General features: G+C 38.0%; 1 protein-coding gene across 1 annotated transcript in view; it reads right to left on the bottom strand.

Annotated features, from left to right (window-relative positions):
- The window catches only part of LOC131691094 (V-type proton ATPase subunit D 1), a 118,175-nt gene extending 100,127 nt beyond the window's left edge, over window positions 1–18,048 (bottom strand). The window contains exons 1-3 of the mRNA XM_058977293.1: window positions 17,894–18,048; window positions 17,704–17,821; window positions 17,279–17,642 (exon numbers count right to left, since the gene is read on the bottom strand). Coding sequence (XP_058833276.1) covers window positions 17,279–17,642; window positions 17,704–17,821; window positions 17,894–17,934 — 523 coding nt within the window. The 5' untranslated portion in view covers window positions 17,935–18,048. The remainder of the gene's footprint in view (window positions 1–17,278; window positions 17,643–17,703; window positions 17,822–17,893) is intronic.
- Window positions 18,049–21,428: the final 3,380 nt, after the last annotated feature.

Raw genomic sequence — 21,428 nt, 5'->3', positions numbered from 1 at the left:
ACCCAAGTCAGCCTCACATGGATGGGTAGGGCGAGCACAAAAGTAAGCCTAGCAAGGAATGAGTAAGGTGAGCACACAAGTCAGCCTCGCATGGAACGTAAAAGGTGAGCACAAAAGTCAGCCTCATGTGGGAGTGTTTGAGAGTGAATCAAAGTGTGATTGAGAGAGCACTCAAGTAAGCCTCATACGGGATGTATGATCGCGTGAGTGAGAGTGAATGAGTACATTTAGTACAGCCATCCCCCCAGAAGTAATACCGAGAGGTAGTTCCTGGGAGGAATGATGGCGGAGCCCAATGGAGTTTAGTCGGTATTAATGGCTGGTCACCATTCGAGTCCGACACGCCCCCAGTGCACCCCGTGTGGTAGATTGGACCCTACCGTTAGCACGTGTACTGGGCTAGGACATAAAGGTCTTCTCCATTGTAAAAAAAAAAAAAAACACTGTGCCGCGTTGGTAAAAAGTCTTTTGTGTGCGAAAGTTATAGTCAGTCTTTTAAGTAGTTCTCGCCCAGCCGCGTCCGGCGTGGTCAGACGTCAGGAGTCTATTGTGATTAGCACGCGCAACCGGGTGCGTCGTGTAGTCTCGAGAGAATTCGATCGTATGTTAACATGATTGTGTGTGTAAATAAAGGTAGTGAAACTTAGTGCCTTTTCTGGGCGATATTTGTGCGAAAGAAAACGAAATAGTTTACGTTTGACCGAGTCCGGTAAGGCAAATCTGAAAGAAATCCACTACCCTGCTCACGTCATACAAAACCAGTGGCCGCCGACGCTTCAACCGATCATATGCTGAACGAAGTATGGCGTAATACAATTCCATTGTATCTTGGAATGAGCGCCTTTGAATGGACGATTTCCATTTTAGGAAGAAGATGAGTTTAGGTTTCACGAATTGAGTCTACCAGTCTATCCAAGTACGATAATTTCGTCGATGCCTTGTCCAGTATCCCCATTTCACGTGCAGTTCCTCAATGACCGCTGGATCATCAACCAGGCTTGGATGCATACGCCATATTCCCGACCAGGTGGATTTCCAAGTGTTGGAAGAACAGTGTGAATTATGCATGCTTTGTGGTCTGAAAAAGCCGTTGCAGCAAAATTTGCGGTTCGAATCCACCCTCGCATATTTTTTTTCATAAAACGTTTATTTGACACGGCATTTGCAAAAGCTTTTTTACGCCGGGGTTTTTTTTTACATAATATGTTACAAAAGTTCTTACGACTATCATATTATAATAAAAATTCACTTTCTAATGCTAACACTGAGGATAATCATCATTTTGAATATTTTTATTTATACTCTATTTTCTTGAATTTCATTGTAAACCTATTGATAGTTTTTCTGTAATCTTTGTTTATTTTTTCTTCTTTATTTATATCTTTTTATCTACCTTAATTAACTGCGAAAAAATCTAAATTGTTTGTGAGTAGCAAGGGAAAAATACTAGGAACATTGTGGGGATAATTATATTTGAATATTGTTTTCAGGAAATGATAAATATGGCCCATGTATGTAAGATCTCGTAAAGCGAGGATATCACGAACAGGAACATAGGGTGGTTTTCTTCTGGCTCGTAAGGAGTCTATTAATTGAGATCTGGCTTCACGATATTCAGTGCAAGACCAAACAACATGTTCAATGTCTTCGTAACCCTCTCCGCAAGCACATTGATTATCTTCTGCGATCCCAATACGGCGGAGATGCGCATTCAACGTATAATGGTTGGGCATGAGTCTAGACATCACACGAATGAAGTTTCGACTTACATCCAACCCTTTGAATCACGCCTTCGTTGATACTTTAGGGATAATTGAGTGCAAACACCGTCCCAGATCTCCATTGTCCCATGATGTTTGCCAACTAATAAGCGTCCTCTGACGAGAAGCGCTATAAAATTCATTGAAGGCAGTAGGTCTTTCATAGATGACACCGTCCAGTGCCCCTATTTTGGCTAAATTATCTGCTCTCTCATTACCCGGTATGGAGCAATGAGCGAGAATCCACACTAAGGTAATTTGATAAGATTTATTTGTTAATTTAGTTTATTCTCGTATCTTCTTCAAAAAGAACGGAGCGTGATTATCAAGCTTTAATGAGCGTAGCGCCTTAATTGTGCTGAGGCTATCTGTGAGGATGAAATAATGGCTCGGACGTAAAGTATCAATGGTTTCCAGACTATAGTGAACTGCTGCTAGTTCGTCTGTGTAAACAGAGGCAGGTTCTGCAAGCTTGAAAGAGATCGAGGTGTTATTGTTGAAAATACCGAAGCCAGTGGCCTCATTGATTCATGACCCATCAGTGTAGAACATTTTATGGCAGTCAATGTGTTGGTATTTACTTATGAATATTTTAGGGATCTCCAGAGAGCGCAGGTGATCCGGGATTCCACGAATTTCCTCTTGCATGTACGTGTCGAAAACTAAAGGTGGAATCAGGAGTATCTAGTATATTAACACATGTCCTAACATAACTAGAAGGCGTTATTTCTTGTGACATGTGATTGAAGTACACTGTCATGAATCTGGTTTGGGATTGAAGCTCGACAAGTGTTTCAAAATTTTCAATTACCAGTCGATTCATAACTCACATCGTATAAGTAAACGAGAGGAGAGATCCCAGAATCGATCTTTTAAGGGAAGAACTCCCGCTAGTACTTCAAGACTCATCGTATATGTCGATTGCATGGAACCTAAGGCGATTCGAAAACAACGATACTGTAAACGTTCCAATTTAATAATGTGAGTGTTTGCAGCTGAACGGAAACAGAAGCACCCATATTCCATTACTGAAAGTATCGTTGTTTGATACAATCTTATCACGTCACTTGGATGAGCACCCCACCAAGATCCGGTTATTGTTCGGAGAAAATTTATCCTTTGTTGGCACTTCTTTATCAGATACCTAATGTGGCCTCCCCATGTACCTTTAGAATCGAACCAAATTCCGAGATATTTAAAGGTCATGACTTGGGCTATCGTTCTACCAACCAACTGAAGCTGAAGCTGAGCTGGATCACGCTTCCTTGAAAAAACAACTAACTCTGTTTTCTCCGTAGAGAAATCGATGCCTAGCTTCAAAGCCCAACTTGATAAATTATCCAAACTATCTTGCAGTGGTTGTTGTAAATTTATGGCTTTTGGTCCTGTAACAGAAACCACGCCATCATCTGCAAGTTGCCTTAGAGTGCATGGGCTGACAATACAATTATCAATGTCATTCACGTAAAAATTGTAGAGAAGGGGGCTTAAACAAGAACCTTGTGGGAGGCCCATGTAACTTATTCTGAATGTTGCCAAATCACCATATGAAAAATGCATGCTTTTCTGACAATAAGTTGTATAAATAATTATTTAATATTGGTGAAAGACCACGTTGATGTAGTTTCTCTGAGAGAACATCAATGGAAACAGAGTCGAATGCTCCTTTTATGTCTAAGAACACAGACGCCATTTGTTCTTTTTTTGCGTAAGCTAGTTGGATTTCTGACGAAACTAGCGCCAGACAATCATTCGTTCCCTTTCCCCTCCGAAAACCAAACTGGGTATCTGATAGCAAGCCGTTCGTCTCAACCCAATTGTCGAGACGTCGTGCGATAATTTTTTCCAACAATTTCCTTATGAAGGATAGTATTGCAATCGGTCGATACGAGTTATGGTCGGAGGCTGGTTTTCCCGGTTTTGGAATGGCGATAACTCTCACTTGTCTCCAGTCGTGCGTGACAATGTTCTGCTCAAGAAGCTTATTGAATAAATTCAACAAGCGTCTTTTTGCTAGGTCAGGCAGATTCTTCACCAAATTGAATTTAATTCTGTCTGGACCCGGAGCATTATTGTTGCATGAGAGGAATGCAATTGAAAATTCCATCATTGTCAAAGGCGAATCTATGAAATCGTTTTTTGTGAGAGCATCGCGAATGATTTTCTGCGCAGTAGCAGAATCTGGACAAACTTTCTTGGCAAAATTAAATATCCAGCGATTCGAAAAATCTTCGCTTTCATTAGTTACGTTTCGATTCCCCATTCTTCTGGCTGTATTTCAAAGAGTACTCATTGATGTTTCTCTTGACAAGCCATCAACGAAGCGTCTCCAATAACTAGACTTTTTGGCACGACGGAGACTGTCAAATTTGTTTTGTAAAAACGAATAATTTTCAAAGTTCGCACGTGTACACCCTTTCCGTTTCATAATTTCTTTGTAAGCAACTTGTTTAGCTTCATATGCATCCGAGCACTTTTTGTCCCACCAGGGATTAGGAGGCCAGCAATTCATTGTCATGCGAGGATTGCATTTCGTTTGGGTTTGTTCTGCTGCTTCAATAATCAAACCCGCTAGAAAGTCATATTCGTCATAAGGTACATTGATTGAATTCGTGAGGCCTAATTCACTGTTAATTGAAATAACGACTGGCAAATGATCGCTACCGTGAGGATCAGGTACAACCTTCCACGTGCAATCTAACCGAAGTGATGTCGATTGAAACTGTCATATTGAGCTCGTCACAAACATTGTATATCAAAGAGGATTATCATTGAAGAGTGAACCCCACAATACGTGCGAGTTGAAGTCATCCAGTATCGGCCACGGAGCAGCCATGGATTCCACTACCTCAAAAATCTGACGTTGTCCAATTTGAGCTTTGGGAGTTAAACATATAGAAGCGATAGACATGTCTTTACCTTTAATGTTCGTTTGCACAGCGACAGCCTCAATGCCCGCAAACAAGGGGATGTTAATTCAATAGAAAGAATAGCACTTTTTAATTCCTAGAAGCACTCCTCCATACGGGGTGTCTCGGTCTAGGCGAATAATGTTGAAATCATTCAAATTGAAATTAATGTTTGAGGCAAGCCATATTTCACATAAAGCAAAAGCATCACATTTCAAATTATGCAGCAAAATTTTTAAGGAATCAATTTTAGGTATGATACTTCTACAATTCCACTGTAAAACAGTGATGGAATCATTCACTGGAGGAGGTGAATTATCCATCGAAAGATATAATCGCTGCAAGGATGGGCCATTGAGAAATCAGCTGCTCTAAAAATGTTCCAATTATTGGGAGGAACGCTGAAAGTATACTTTTTAGTGGTTCAGAAATATTGAATGCTTTGAAAATCCAATCAACAACTTCAGAAAATTTCAATAAACCTATCCCCGGTTGAGGCTCGGAGGAAGTTGAAGTTTTATTATTTCCAGTAATGGTGTTCTGTTTTGATTGTACATTACCAAAACCGGGAAGGACTGGCTTCGGTATTGCATCGGAATTCTTTAACTTTGGCCGCAATTTATTTATTGGAGGAGAAATTTTAAGGCCCTTGCTTGGCAGTTTGGGAAAAGAGGATTGTTTTCTTTTCCTGGATCCTCTAGGTAAAACAAATGATGTACCTTCGGACGCTTCGTCAGAGTCAGACTCTTTCGGCAATAGAATAGCGTATCTGTTCTCTGAGACCGTGGGTTCAGGAGTAGCATTTTTCAGTATTTCTGCATAAGAGCGCTTAGACCTCTCCTTTAAGGATCTTTAATTTTATCCTCCCGCAATTTATATATGGGACATGGAAGGAGCTCGTGTGAATTTTCTCCGCAATGTAGACATTTTGCTAAGTTTTTATTGCATGTATCCTCTTGATGAGGCCCCCCACATTTGCCACACCGTACCTTATTGGAACAGTAAGTGGCTGTGTGGCCAAGCTATTCACAATTGAGGCAATTCTTCACACGAGGGATGAAAAGGCGAACGGGGAGACGAATTTTATTAATAAGAACATGGCTTGGCAAAGCAGACCCAGCGAAAGTTACACGAAATGAATAGGATGGTCGGTAAACTTTTTTCTCTTCTTCAAGTGATACTGAGTACAATTGCTTAAAATCGAGTATTTTTACTTTATTAGGCAGGGTGTTCTTGAAACAACCAACACCATGCTTAAGTATATCCTCGGCAGTGAAGCTGGGTTCGGAGATGATTCCATCGAATTCTATATCGCATTCTATATCAAGTATATAAACTTTATATTCACGCGTGAAGAGTTCGCAGGCAACTATCTCGTTAGCTTGTCTAATGTTATCAATGCTAACTCAAAGTTTTACTTTATTTACTTTCACTGATCATTTGATCTCTGTTACAGCAGAAAATCGTGAAGTCAGATCCCGTGCAATTTGCACAAGGTTTAATGTGGGGCCGCCGCTTACCTGTTGGTCCAGAGGTATTCCCCTACCACGCAGCGTGGCTAGGTACACAAATACTCAAAATCCCGCATCTGTACTAATACGGATGAATGAGTGATGATGAAGCGAGCCGCTTCACCAACCAGACGCAACTCTGTTTGACTCCGTCGCAAGCGCAGGTTGTATGCAGCGCAACCACTACCACCACCAAAGTGGGGCGCCGCTTACCGGAGACTTCGTTGCCTTCACACCAACACTCGCTTATCGCGTGGTACCACCACCAAACGACCGCTCTCGCAGCCAACAATCCTGCCTGTCTCCGCACCAACACAGCATCAAATACTGACACGGTACACAAACTTCTAGCCTATTCACGGCTTGCACAGCCTTGATTGCTACAACCAATCAGCTAACACAACCTTTCAAGGCGAAGGCTAAAACTGTTGAAATCCTGGTTCATTCGGTGTGACAAGAATCGTATCTATCCTAGAGGCAGAGTCCGATCTGATAAAGGAGAATTCAACATGTTGGCGGTTTAAAAGCTCCCAGCTATCGTCCACACCTGAGGCAGTCATGAATCGTTTTAGCATTGGACTTTGCGCGTTTGAACCAGTAGCATCTTTTTTGTTTACTACCGAATTGAAATCACCACCAATGATGACAGTGTTCGTAGCATTATAGAAGTAGTATGGTAAAACTGTGTTGTAGAAATTTTCCCTTGCGTTGCGATTTTGAGTTCCCGATGCTGCGTACACATTAATGAAAGTTACGCCATTGATCCGTGCACTGATTAACCTTGAATCCATGCTTCTGTCTACATGGGTGAAGGTGAGGAAACTTCGTGCTGCAATTGGTGTTCCTCTTTTGTGCTCGTCTATATTGTACTCAATGATGAAGCCTGGTATGTTGAGATGTATCGTTGCCACTTCTTGCAGGAATATGATATCAAGTTCAGCGGTTCAGATGAATAGCGACCCTTACACGTTCAATATTTTTGTCAATACTAGAGGGTATTGACAAAAGTATTGTACGTGTAATGGAAAAAAGTTGTATTGACGATGTGGATTTCAAACGAGACTGAAATATTGTAACAATATCGTCAATACTGGTATCCCTCCCCTAGGTTGACGGGTTTGACGATATTGCAAACATGTTCAAGCATATTTCAGCGTCAGTTTTAAAGAAGCTCTGGCAGACAACTGCTTTAAGGTGATTATTGCATTACGCCTTGATAGTGGTGCATCGAGGAGACCAAGAGGGCTTATGGGCCTTTTTTATGTTTTTTATGAGGTCTTTGTTAATTTTCTCAAAATAATGAATAACGATTATAGCAATATCTATTATCCAAAAGTTGGGTTTGAGGACGATTCATAATTTGTTCTTCAACATAATATTCCTATCTTTTCTCGTTTCCTTGTAATTTGACTTCTGAACTTTTCCTGTAATTCACTTGCAAGTTCTTAAATGACTCTAATCTAAAAAATGTGCTTTATATCGCTATTATCAGGGCTTCATTGGAAAGCTGAGAAAATTACCTTTCGATGTATGTACAGATATCTTTTAGTTAAGTGCGCTACATGACTTTTTACTAGTAAAATAACTCAAAATTTGCGTTTTTTGGTGATTTTTGTAATTATTCTAATTATTATTTAACTAAATTTATCGTCACTATTGTTCATGTGGCGCCCCTCCATATTATCTACAACTTGTTATTTGACAGTTTATCCCTATCGCTTTTCATTTCGTTGCAATTTAATAGTTAACACAGCATGGCCTTGTCACAAATGCAGTGGGTTCGAAATCGTTGTTTTTGCATATGAAACGAGAAGATAAAAATGATTTTGCTTCGAAACTAAAAGAGATAATTGAATGGAGTCAAAGGAAGAATTGTAAAACTTGCTGAGATGCATTAATTCCATGATAAAAAAGGCGATGTTTATTATTTACTATTTTAAGAAATAACAAAAATCCTAATAATAACACTAACTTTAAACTAATTAACTTCTAAAAGAATACCAAATTTACTTAACTGAAAGGTATTTATACATTTTTCTCTGCAAAATTTTCCTGGCTTTCGAATAAAAATAAGAAAAGGTACAATAGGTGCCATACTTTTTCAATAAGAGCTAGTATTAGTGAATATGAGATAAAAATATCCAAGTTCAATAATCCAAACACATGAAAACAAGACAAGATAAGTATATCATGTCCAAGAACAAACTATACAACTTTTCAAGACTAACAATTTGAATTATTAAAATAGTGATGTTAACTATTAAGATTTTCGCGAAGTGAACGAAGAATCGATCAAAATTGTTAAATTTTAAATAAATTACTGTGAAAAGATTACTTAACCTCATTAGTTGAAACATGTGAGGAAATTTTTCAGTGGAAAATTTTCTCACCTATCCAATGAATCTACAAGATTTGAAATACAAAGTATGTTTTTTGAGTTAGAGCTATTTTAAGACAACTAAGTTTTTAACACAAAAAGTTCAATAACTTTGTAATGGTAGAGATTTGATGGTATGTGTAGAACAATTTTTTCTCCAAATATGACAATCTAGAACTCCCCGAGAGATTCTTAACCATGAACCAAACACCCTATATATATATATATATATATATATATATATATATATATATATATATATATATATATATATATATATATATATATATATATATATATATATATATATATATATATATATATATATATATATATATATATATATATATATATATATATATATATATATATATATATATATATATATATATATATATATATATATATATATATATATATATATATATATATATATATATATATATATATATATATATATATATATATATATATATATATATATATATATATATATATATATATATATATATATATATATATATATATATATATATATATATATCATTTTCTGGCATTTAGACGATTCCAAGTAGTTTTATTGCATGATACATGTGTGTTGTTCAATTAATATTCAATAACAGTACTAACTCTACTCTTTATTTTATTTCTTTTCGGTCTCATGCGTCATATTCCTCTGATGACTTCTCCGAGTTAATTTAACATAAAAGGGCAACATTGCTGTCAATAATGACTATTCGCTGCCATCAGACGTCGCCAGGTTTTAGAAAAATTAAGATGTACTTTCAAACTCAATTGAATCACATAAGTAGGAACGAACAACGAACTGCAAGTAGCATATTACACATGTCTTATTTTACATGCAAACATTGCAATCGACGAGTTCACTATGCTCAAAAGTGCTCAGAGTATGCAAAATCTCTGAAGCCGAGCGTCAGCGGTCGTTCACACTGGCCGAAATCGTGAAAAACGGCGAAGGTCGGTTACTTTCGCATGATTACGCAAGCGCTCGGCGTCAGGCAAAATTCGACTAGCTTCGCCGTCTGCAGCAGCAACAAACCGGATATGAAAGCAGCATCATTCGATTCCCTGTTTCCATCTCTCCATACTCACCACGCCACCGTAACGACACCCAGCGGCTATCTGTCCAGTCGGGGAAAACGTACGCAAACGTGCGCCGGCTGTGATGGCACCCTGCATAAAACGAAAATGTCAGCCGCGTCGCCAGTGTCCACGGTAAGCACTTATGTCCCATCGAAGCAACACATGATAGTACTACCCTTAGCAAGTTTCCAACGTTCCCAGCTTCACCCGCAGCAGCTGAACCCTGCTGCCATTTGTCGTGTCGGCGAACAAAAAAATGCAGTCTGCAGCGTTTCGTTACTGCAGTTGCACTCAACAATTATCAAATATCCGTCGTCGGACAAATTCTGACTAGCTCTTCGTCTCAACACTGCATCAACAAGATGGATGTGCAAGTAGCGACTTTCGCTTCCCTCCTTCTACCTCTCCCAGCTAACGGCGTATCCGCAACGGTACCCATCAGCTACCCGTCCTGCTGGGGAAACCTTACATTGTATCTGCAAGCGGCCGCCAGCTGTCAGGAAACTCTACATAGAACAAATCTGCCAGCCGCGTTTTCAGCTTCCTCGGTAAGCATTCTGGACAGTATATGTCCCGCCGATGATATGAAACTGCCATCCTCAGCAAGATTTTAACTTTCCCAGCTGCCTCCTCAAGTTGCTCCGCTGGTTTTCGTGTCGCAGCTATCGTGACAACGCTCAGCTGGCGGCGCAAAAAAGTCAACGAGCCGCCTTCTCAACGATCAAATGGCTGATATGAGGAGCTACAAGATTGCTACAATCAACATGAACGCAGTGACAAATGGGACAAAGCTCGACGCCCTGAATTCATTAGCGGCCCTTACACGTTCAATATGATTGTCAATACCAGCATTGACGATATTTTTTATCCCTTTATGGGCAGCTATGGCCGAGGGTGGTGGCTAGCGGGTTTCATACATCCTTGACCTGACGGACAAAGCTATGGTGCCTTGAACACAGGCAACGCAGATCCAAGGCCATCATTGAAATGATAAGTTCTGCGTTTGAGATGTACTTCCCCCTGTTGCCAAACGAATACCTGTAATTATTACTTGTTGCTTTGTATGTATGAATGTAATGTTCAGTCCTGGGTGGTGTATGTGTGGAAGGTGTGATTTTCAGCGTTCGAGTCCAGGAGTGCATATCTGTCTGGGTTAGCGTGGGCGTTTACTAATTGTGTAATAGTGTGATCGCCAAAGGCTCGAGCATTTGAATGCTAGCGTGTCTCTAACTTTGCGTGCATAAATTCGATTTTAGATTCGTGTGGCCATTCGCATATTCACGTGTATTCTTGAATGATCGCGCGCGGACCGTGAATATGATAATTAATTTTTAGTGTATGGTAGAGGAACGTGTTGTCTGGTGAATATGAGCATCATTCTTGATTGGTTCAACTGAAGGCATGAGTCGAGAGTAGAGAATTCCGAACGTAGCCGGCCTATGATCGCGCGAGTGGTGGGTTAATGCTTGAGACCGCGGTGGTAAAGTTATAGGTGCTGAAAAGTTTACTTAAGTAAGGGGGTATTTTAATGTTAGCGAAATTGCGAGCGTAGGTGTGTGTGGATGATTGAAATTGTAATGTAAGTTCGCGTTTTTGACCAGGTTTGTGTTATCGCGAAAGTTAGGGGCATTTGCGCGTTTTAGATGTGAGTGTATAAGAGAGAATATGCAATTGATTGTGTTAGTGAGTATGAGTATGAACCTAACTTAAGATATAGTAATAAAAGGAAAAATAACATGCCGATTGCTTCTTTTTTTAGGTCACGTGCATTGCAGAATGCCCAAAAACTCTGAACTAGGCCTCGTCGAGACCAGCCTGTCCGTCTCGTCCTGTCGTGTCTGGGGTTTCCAGGTTACATGCATTCACCAGATGAGACTAGCTTGTGTCAGTTTACTTGTGTACTGGCTTCGTAGAATCGAGGTGATCACCGAAATGATAGATCCTACGAGTGAATGCACTTGGCCCAGTCACCTGTCGAGCATTTGTATATTTGAGTGTGTGAATGTTTACGTGTGTATGGGAAGTATTGTGTGTTGAGATATATGTGTTACCTGTAAATAATACAAATATGCATGATGTTAAAATAAGACATGTGTAATATGCTACTTGCAGTTCGTTGTTCGTTCCTACTTATCTGATTCAATTGAGTATGAAAGTACATCTTAATTTTTCTAAAACCTGGCGACGTCTGATGGCAGCGAATAGTCATTATTGACAGCAATGTTGCCCTTTTATGTTAAATTAACTCGGAGAAGTCATCAGAGAAATATGACGCATGAGACCGAAAATAAATAAAATAAAATAAACAGTAGAATTAGTACTGTTATTGAATATTAATTGAACAACACACATGTACCATGCAATAAAACTACTTGGAATCGTCTAAATGCCAGAAAATGATATATATATATATATATATATATATATATATATATATATATATATATATATATATATATATATATATATATATATATATATATATATATATATATATATATATATATATACATATATATATATATATATATACATATATATATATATATATATATATATATATATATATATATATATATATATATATATATATATATATATATATATATATATATATATATATATATATATATATATATATATATATATATATATATATATATATATATATATATATATATATATATATATATATATATATATATATATATATATATATATATATATATATATATATATATATATATATATATATATATATATATATATATATATATATATATATATATATATATATATATATATATATATATATATATATATATATATATATATATATATATATATATATATATATATATATATAGATATATATATATATATATATATATATATATATATATATATATATATATATATATATATATATATATATATATATATATATATATATATATATATATATATATATATATGTATATATATATATATATATATATATACATATATATTATTTTCTGGCATTTAGACGATTCCAAGTAGTTTTATTGCATGGTACATGTGTGTTGTTCAATTAATATTCAATAACAGTACTAACTCAACTCTTTATTTTATTTTATTTATTTTCGGTCTCATGCGTCATATTCCTCTGATGACTTCTCCGAGTTAATTTAACATAAAAGGGCAACATTGCTGTCAATAATGACTGTTTTCGCACATCAAAGCGTCTGTATGGTTTGTCGGTGATATTTCGTGTTCTCGATGTAGATAAACTCGGTGGATTCTACTTTCACACTTTCCGTTTATTAGACTAAGCGGTACTGACGCGGTTTGGATCTAACTCACAAAATTACTGGCGGACTGACGGACACAATATAATATGTACTTATCTAAATGTATTTAAGGGACGGACGAACAGTATAAACAGTATTGACGGAATATCTTACAAACGTAAGAACGTGCCTGAACTGCTGTGAGCTAGGCTTTTATAGTCCTGCTGTACCCTTTGATGACTGTAGATTAGTGCAACCGGAAACCCTTTTCTGACCGGAAACACATACTGACGACGATATATGACTGACAGAAAGGCAAAATATCCTCACTACCACTACACTGAATCAATCTGATCTAAAGTGCATGCCGATGGCACTTATGTTGTGGGTACAGTGAAACTCTATTACTGTGTTGATAAGAAATTGGACATAGGCGCAAACAATGACTATTCGCTGCCATCAGACGTCGCCAGGTTTTAGAAAAATTAAGATGTACTTTCATACTCAATTGAATCAGATAAGTAGGAACGAACAACGAACTGCAAGTAGCATATTACACATGTCTTATTTTAACATCATGCATATTTGTATTATTTACAGGTAACACATATATCTCAACACACAATACTTCCCATACACACGTAAACATTCACACACGCAAACATACAAATGCTCGACAGGTGACTGGGCCAAGTGCATTCACTCGTAGGATCTATCATTTCGGTGATCACCTCGATTCTACGAAACCAGTACACAAGTAAACTGACACAAGCTAGTCTCATCTGGTGAATGCATGTAACCTGGAAACCCCAGACACGACAGGACGAGACGGACAAACTGGTCTCGACGAGGCCTAGTTCAGAGTTTTTGGGCATTCTGCAATGCACGGTTAGTGACCTAAAAAAAGAAACATTCGGCATGTTATTTTTCCTTTTATTACTATATCTTAAGTTAGGTTCATACTCATACTCACTAACACAATCAATTGCATATTCTCTCTTATACACTCACATCTAAAACGCGCAAATGCCCCTAGCTTTTGCGATAACACAAACCTGGTCAAAAACACGAACTTACATTACAATTTCAATCATCCACACACACCTACGCTCGCAATTTCGCCAACATTAAAACACCCCCTTACTTAAGTAAACTTTTCAGCACCTATAACTTTACCACCGCGGTCTCAAGCATTAACCCACCACTCGCGCGATCATAGGCCGGCTACGTTCGGAATTCTCTACTCTCGACTCATGCCTTCAGTTGGACCAATCAAGAATGATGCTCATATTCACCAGACAACACGTTCCTCTACCATACACTAAAAATTAATTATCATATTCACGGTCCGCGCGCGATCATTCAAGAATACACGTGAATATGCGAATGGCCACACGAATCTAAAATCGAATTTATGCACGCAAAGTTAGAGACACGCTAGCATTCAAATGCTCGAGCCTTTGGCGATCACACTATTACACAATTAGTAAACGCCCACGCTAACCCAGACAGATATGCACTCCTGGACTCGAACGCTGAAAATCACACCTTCCACACATACACCACCCAGGGCTAAACATTACATTCATACATACAAAGCAACAAGTAATAATTACAGGTATTCGTCTGGCAACAGGGGGAAGTACATCTCAAACGCAGAACTTATCATTTCAATGATGGCCTTGGATCTGCGTTGCCTGTGTTCAAGGCACCATAGCTTTGTCCGTCAGGTCAAGGATGTATGAAACCCGCTAGCCACCACCCTCGGACATAGCTGCCCATAAAGGGATAAAAAAAATATCGTCAATGCTGGTATTGACAAACATATTGAACGTGTAAGGGCCGCTAATGAATTCAGGGCGTCGAGCTTTGTCCCATTTGTCACTGCGTTCATGTTGATTGTAGCAATCTTGTAGCTCCTCATATTAGCCATTTGATCGTTGACAAGGCGGCTCGTTGACTTTTTTGCGCCGCCAGCTGAGCGTTGTCACGATAGCTGCGACACGAAAACCAGGGGAGCAACTTGAGGAGGCAGCTGGGAAAGTTAAAATCTTGCTGCGGATGGCAGTTTCATATCATCGGCGGGACATATACTGTCCAGAATGCTTTTTGTTTCGCCGACACGACAAATGGCAGCAGGGTTCAGCTGCTGCGTGTAAAGCTGGGAACGTTGGAAACTTGCTAAGGGTAGTACTATCATGTGTTGCTTCGATGGGACATAAGTGCTTACCGTGGAAACTGGCGACGCGGCTGACATTTTCGTTTTATGCAGGGTGCCATCACAGCCGGCGCACGTTTGCGTACGTTTTCCCCGACTGGACAGATAGCCGCTGGGTGTCGTTACGGTGGCGCGGTGAGTATGGAGAGATGGAAACAGGGAATCGAATGATGCTGCTTTCATATCCGGTTTGTTGCTGCTGCAGACGGCGAAGCTAGTCGAATTTTGCCTGACGCCGAGCGCTTGCGTAATCATTTTATTGTTACACAAATGAGACGGATAGTTGATGAGTGCAGTGAAGTAACACTGTATTCTGCATTTGTTTATGTTTCGCCGACACGACGAATAGCAGCAGGGTTTAGCGGCAAATTGGGAACGGTGGAAACTTGCTAAGGGTGGTAGTATCATTTGTTGCTTCGGCGGGACATATACTGCCCGAGATGCTTACCAGGACAGCCAAAATTTCTGTTTCCAGATACAATTTGTTGTTTCGGTGTTGAGACGCATAGCAGGTCGATTTTTCATCACGAACTGTGAATGTGTGCAGCTGCATTTCTTTTTTTTTGTCTTTTCTGCTGCGCAGGCAGGGTGAGGAAATGCAGGACACAAAAACGTCAACAGCAGCTGATAATGATCGAAGTTTGCGAGGCAGTTGACAACGTTCATCAGTGGCGGGAGCAGTTAATTAATTTGCACTTTTTTCTTGTTGTTATGATGAGATCGGCGAGCACCGAGTACAGCAGCAGAGGTACAAGCGAAGAAGAAACAGTTGGCACATTCATTTGTTTGTTGTTGCTGTGATGAGGCTGGTTCGGGGTAGTTTTGCTATTCACTGTTTGTTGCACGAAGTGTGATGTGTATCTAGCCGTGTGTCATTCCGGACGGTATTTTTTCGTTGTTTCTTCTTTCATTTTCGAGAGGCGATGCTGATCTTTTTGAACTCACTGTGCTGGTTTTGATTTTGTCTGCAGTGGGATCGTCGCTTTCGTCTGGGAAGCCGGCAAATGGACTCGTAACTTTCACGATTTGACAATCGTTTGCAGCTTGAGATGTACTGGTTGTTTCTATTTGTTGCTGATTTCTGTTTTCAGGTGTGCTTTGGAATGACTCGGCCACCATAGCGGTATCACTTCCAGCCAACGATATATTTGACCCGTGGTGAGATGTGCCCTTTTTTAAGCCTGCGGAGCCAGCAGTGTTTGGTTGACGAAAAGTCTGCTGCGAAAGTGACCGACCTTCGCCGTTTTTCACGATTTCGGCCAGTGTGAACGACCGCTGACGCTCGGCTTCAGAGATTTTGCATACTCTGAGCACTTTTGAGCATAGTGAACGCGTCGATTGCAATGTTTGCATGTGGCGACTTGACCTTTGTAGGTTATAAGAGTCATTCGTGTCCACCATCACATACGACGGTATCGGTTTTGCAAGTTTCATGCGCATAATTCTCACTACATTTGGTACACCAGGGAAAAAAAATCTTAGAGATTTTCAAACACCAAAGTTTTTTACAGACTATTAAATCAACTATTTGAGACCAAAAGAAAAAATATTTTTGATGAGAATATTGCATTCTATTTTTGAGGTTTTGACCAGCTTTGCATCACTGTGCGCTGTTGGTCGATTTTAATTTAACCCAAGATATGAAGAGAAATCTATCTGGGTACGGTTAGTGTATTCCTATTGGCCATATGGTCGGTGTTAAGTCAGACCGGATTAAGTCGCAAAACATAAAAAATGAGATAATAGTAGTACTGGATAAAGAGTTTCTTCAGTTAGATTCGACTTTTGCCAGATTTGAAATAAGTAATAATAAACAAGAATTATGACAAAAATAAATTACCAATTATAACGTAAATGATGCTGCGATTCAAACTTTTAACTCGTTTTTCTCGAAAACAATATATTGTCACTTGATTCGGTCTGTCTTAACACCGACCATATCTACAACGAGGAGAAAAATTCCTTCATCAATTACATAACTGCCCATAGGAACCGATATTAAATTATTTGTATGCTATTAATTTTAAAAAGTGATATAAAAATTATATGTACTAGTGGTCTCAAAAACTTAGAATGATTTTGCATTAAGATTTTTATAAGATTTATTTGCCGTGTTTGCATACTTACCATGTTCAATAGCATTTACTCTTCTGTTTGTTATTTTGATGACTTCGTCTAAAGTCACAAAAGAAGTCTGCAATGAAGCGAGCTCTACTAGTAGCTTAACAGCACTCTGATAGTTTTTCTTCAACTTTTGCATCTGCTGACCACCCTTTGCAAGACCAGTTAATTCGTAGGTGTCGCTGCCGTCCTGGTAGGACTCAAATACTGGTAACGTTACACCTGCTACGTTATCTCTTTTTGTTCGGATTTTAATTTGAGCTTTGGTAACATTCTGCAACACCACTTGATTAAAATCACCGGAGAGAAATTTTGCCTCCGCCAGGGAAAATGCTGCTTCCTTCATTACTTCCCCCATCAGCGTTTTAGTCTATAAAATGCAAAAAAATTGTAATTTTCGCTCGTTTTAAAATATCATTAATGAATATTACCTCAATAATTTTGCTCAGTATCATACGGAATCTCATCTGGAGGGCATCAGCTTTTTTCTTGAGCAACCCGTGACCTTTATGGGCACCTGCAAGACGAGCCTTCATTTGCATCTGAGCTCTAAGAAAAACGGATAAAACAGATTTGACATTATTAGCTGATATTGCCAACCAAAGCTCCAAACATACTTACCCTCGAGAGGGAAAAATTGGGATTCGATCTTTTGAAGACATTTTCTACCAAAAATTCTTTTCGACAATATTCAATCAACCAACGCAGAACTGGTCACAAGATCAAATGGTTTTTCGCTTTTTTTTGTTCATTGACTCTTGACAGTTATTACCAGAGATGCCAGGTACTTTTTTCAAATGTCTACAATAATAATTTTAAAAGTCTGGGAAGAACAAAAAATGTCAGGAAAGCTACCCGAACAGAAAGTAATATCGAAATTGATCGTAGAAACATTGAATTTACAACAGTTTTATTTGTTAACAATAACTTTTCTTGTTACATCAATGTACTTATTATTGTACTGTATGTACTTATGACCTGATTTATAGCTCTAAACTGACAGGCTATCGTACGATTAATAATAAACAATAAACAATAAACTTACGATGCAGTCCTTCATGCCTCCAAAATCTACAACGGAAAAACAATGTAAATCGATGTTTTTGATTTCAGAATGTATGGGAAAAGATCAATTTTTTCATTGTTACATCCCTTAACGACCCCCTTTTTTCTATAGACACTTATAGTAATAGACCAGCGAAGGTACTTTTATCGAGCCAAACGAACTGTCAAAATCCGGAGCCAAACGAGCATGACGTCATTCAATGCAAACAAGCAGAACAAATATTGCGATTTTATTTAAAAAAATATATTTTGTTATTCTTAGTAAGCTTCACTTTTCGTGTACGTATTAGTATTTCACAGTGTTATTTAGAAAGATATTTATTGTGTTTAATATAACTACACAAAAAGCATTTTAATTATGTTCTTTTTCATCAACTTTGTGTTTCTGAAGAAATTGGATTTTTTTCTATCTTTTCTCAATTTCTTGTTGCTCAGTATCAAACATATAGGGGCCCTTACACGCGCAATAAAAGTGTCATTACTAAGTAGTGTCATTACTAGAATTGTATGGGAATTCCGTCATTACTCACCTTACACGATCACTAAAAGTGACATTACTGCTCAGTAATGACATTACTAGCGGGGCCCTTAAAACTTCTCTTTTGATTCATATAGTGAACAACTTGAAAAATTATTTCAATAAAAAGAGATGATCGAATACAGTCGAGCACGTTCGAGCTTGCACATTTTTGGGTGATGCCAGTTTAACATGCTTGTCTTTTTTAGTTTGCGGTTTTTACATCCGCGAGTCTATTACTATGAGTGTTTATACTTTTTTCAATGTAAAAATCGGGTTCACAATGAAATTGGATGTAGTAACAACAAATGTGATTATATTTCCATTGTAAATTTTCCAGAATAACATTGTTTTTCGTTGTAATGTAATAATAAAAAATGCTGTAATACTGTTGTGCATTTCTATTCGGGTAGTGTAATCAAAAGCCTTTATATTCAAAAATCTGTATATATCTGCAACCAAACAAAAAAATCTGCAAATATAAGCGTCATCGAAAAAATCTACAGCTTACACGGTATAAAAACTTTACCTATTTTTGTATTCAAATTGCCCATTATCGGAAGTTATTCGAGCTGTCAAAAAATGGGTTTTTTTTTGTTTCTAACAATGAGTACTTTTTATCCATTTCACAACTAGTCGATGAGGTAATGTCAATGGGTATATTGATCTTGATAATGGGTGAAAAATCCTTAAGCATTATTTCAAGCGAGTTAACCTGCAAACTAAGGATCGTAGTGGAACCTGCAAATTATTGCCCTGCATCGGAGTCCGTGGCGGAAACGGAACATTTCGGCAATGCTCCGAAAACAACGTCTGTTTAGACTACTGAGGATGTTGAAAATATGCGCCAGTTTGGCATTTTTAGAGCAGCCAAAAGATCCAGCCATCAAAAATATATCCAGTTGGCGGTTTTATTATGTTAAGTAGTTTTAGAATAGGATTTCTATCTAGATTCCTATACTTTTATGAGGAAACAATAATGTGAAATGAATGTTATTTTGTTTTTTTTTTAATTCAGAAATAATTCTATTGACAGTATTTTTCATTCTGGCGCGAATTTCATGAATGGGTATTTTTTACGCATTTTGTAGTAACAGTTCTGCGAAAAATAATGGGTGAAACATACCCAGGTTGACGTACAATGTCTGTACTTATTTATGGGTACAAACGCTTTACCCTTTTAATGGGTTATTCCCACGTATATGGCACCCGTATCCCATTTGTATTGAACTGACATAAGTCAACATCTCAGCGGGCACAAAAATTATGGGCCCCACTGACAGTTCAAATTGTTCTGCTCGTTTTGCTCGAAGCTCGATCTTCACTTGTCAGCTATGGTACGGCATGACTCAATCTTTAGTTTTTTGTTAAAAAACGAAAATATAGGACCGCTAATTGATGAAAAGTGTTGTTTTGGACATGTCGGTGAATAACAAAAACTTTATACCATGATGCATCAATAAATCAAACGAACTCGACTTTCACAAAGTTGTGTCCAATGAAATCGATTCTGTTCATTGTGGATCGACCTTAATGTGACGTTTTAGATGTTGGCTTTGAAATCATGGCGGCGTAGCAGATACCTGGTTATTCCACTTTTATTGAAAATGAGTAGTTTTCTACGCATTAATAGGTACTTGATTTTATCAGTGTAAATTGCGAATTTGCAGACTTCTCTGAAAATCTGGCATCTCTGGTTATTTAGTTATCCTAGGTTCGCCCCTAGGATAGGATCCGCCAGCTGGCTTCTTCTTATATTTTACTAATCCCTGTTGAAAACGACATACCCCCACTCGACCAATGTTGCCAAAATATTTGTTTTGTTTCGGTCGTATATTTGTTCTGATTAAAATATTCTATATTATGTACCAATTTCATGGAAAAATCAAAGATTTAGTCTTTATATCCGCATTTAAACGATCATAACGTTTTTTCCATCGGAATACAGCAAAACAAAATAATATATATTCGTTGTTGGACATTACGAAAAATATCTTCACGCCTCTTCATTTTTGTAAGTTGCTTTCTGAGTCAAGCAACCTCTGTCACAAGAATAATTTTCTCTGTTCGGATTTATTTTAAATATTCTAAAACTACTTTTCTGCAAGGTTTAATTTTTGTTTTGGAGGAATGTATAGGTTTTTACATGTGATTGTTTCGGAGAAAACAGCAGTAGAAAATACACTCTCCTATTTACACCGATGATCGATTCAGTTGAAAACTGTACAATTCAACTGTATCGATAATACCAAAGGAAGAACAAGAAGCGACTTCCGGGATAACTTTCTCCCTGTTTGCTCAGTACTTCCAATTTACTCGGTACTGGAACAAAGACAATTTTTACATGATGTTCAAAATATTTTCATACTTACGCTACACAGTCTGTTGATTTCGAAAAGAGGCATTTCCGCATTACTCCGCACACAGAACAGAATCCACGATAACCGCGCTACCGGATCTCTCGGGAATTTCAGTTCTGGATAATATGTTTGATTTCGTCTGCCAAATAATGCCTGCACTTCATAATTACAGACGGATGTTATAGAAAGAAAGCGGTATCTCGAGAAAACAAAA

This window comes from Topomyia yanbarensis, chromosome 3, assembly GCF_030247195.1.
Source record: "Topomyia yanbarensis strain Yona2022 chromosome 3, ASM3024719v1, whole genome shotgun sequence".
NCBI classification, from domain to species: Eukaryota; Metazoa; Arthropoda; class Insecta; order Diptera; family Culicidae; genus Topomyia; species Topomyia yanbarensis.
Note: the sequence above shows the minus strand (reverse complement) of the source record. Positions and strands in the feature narration are given on the sequence as shown.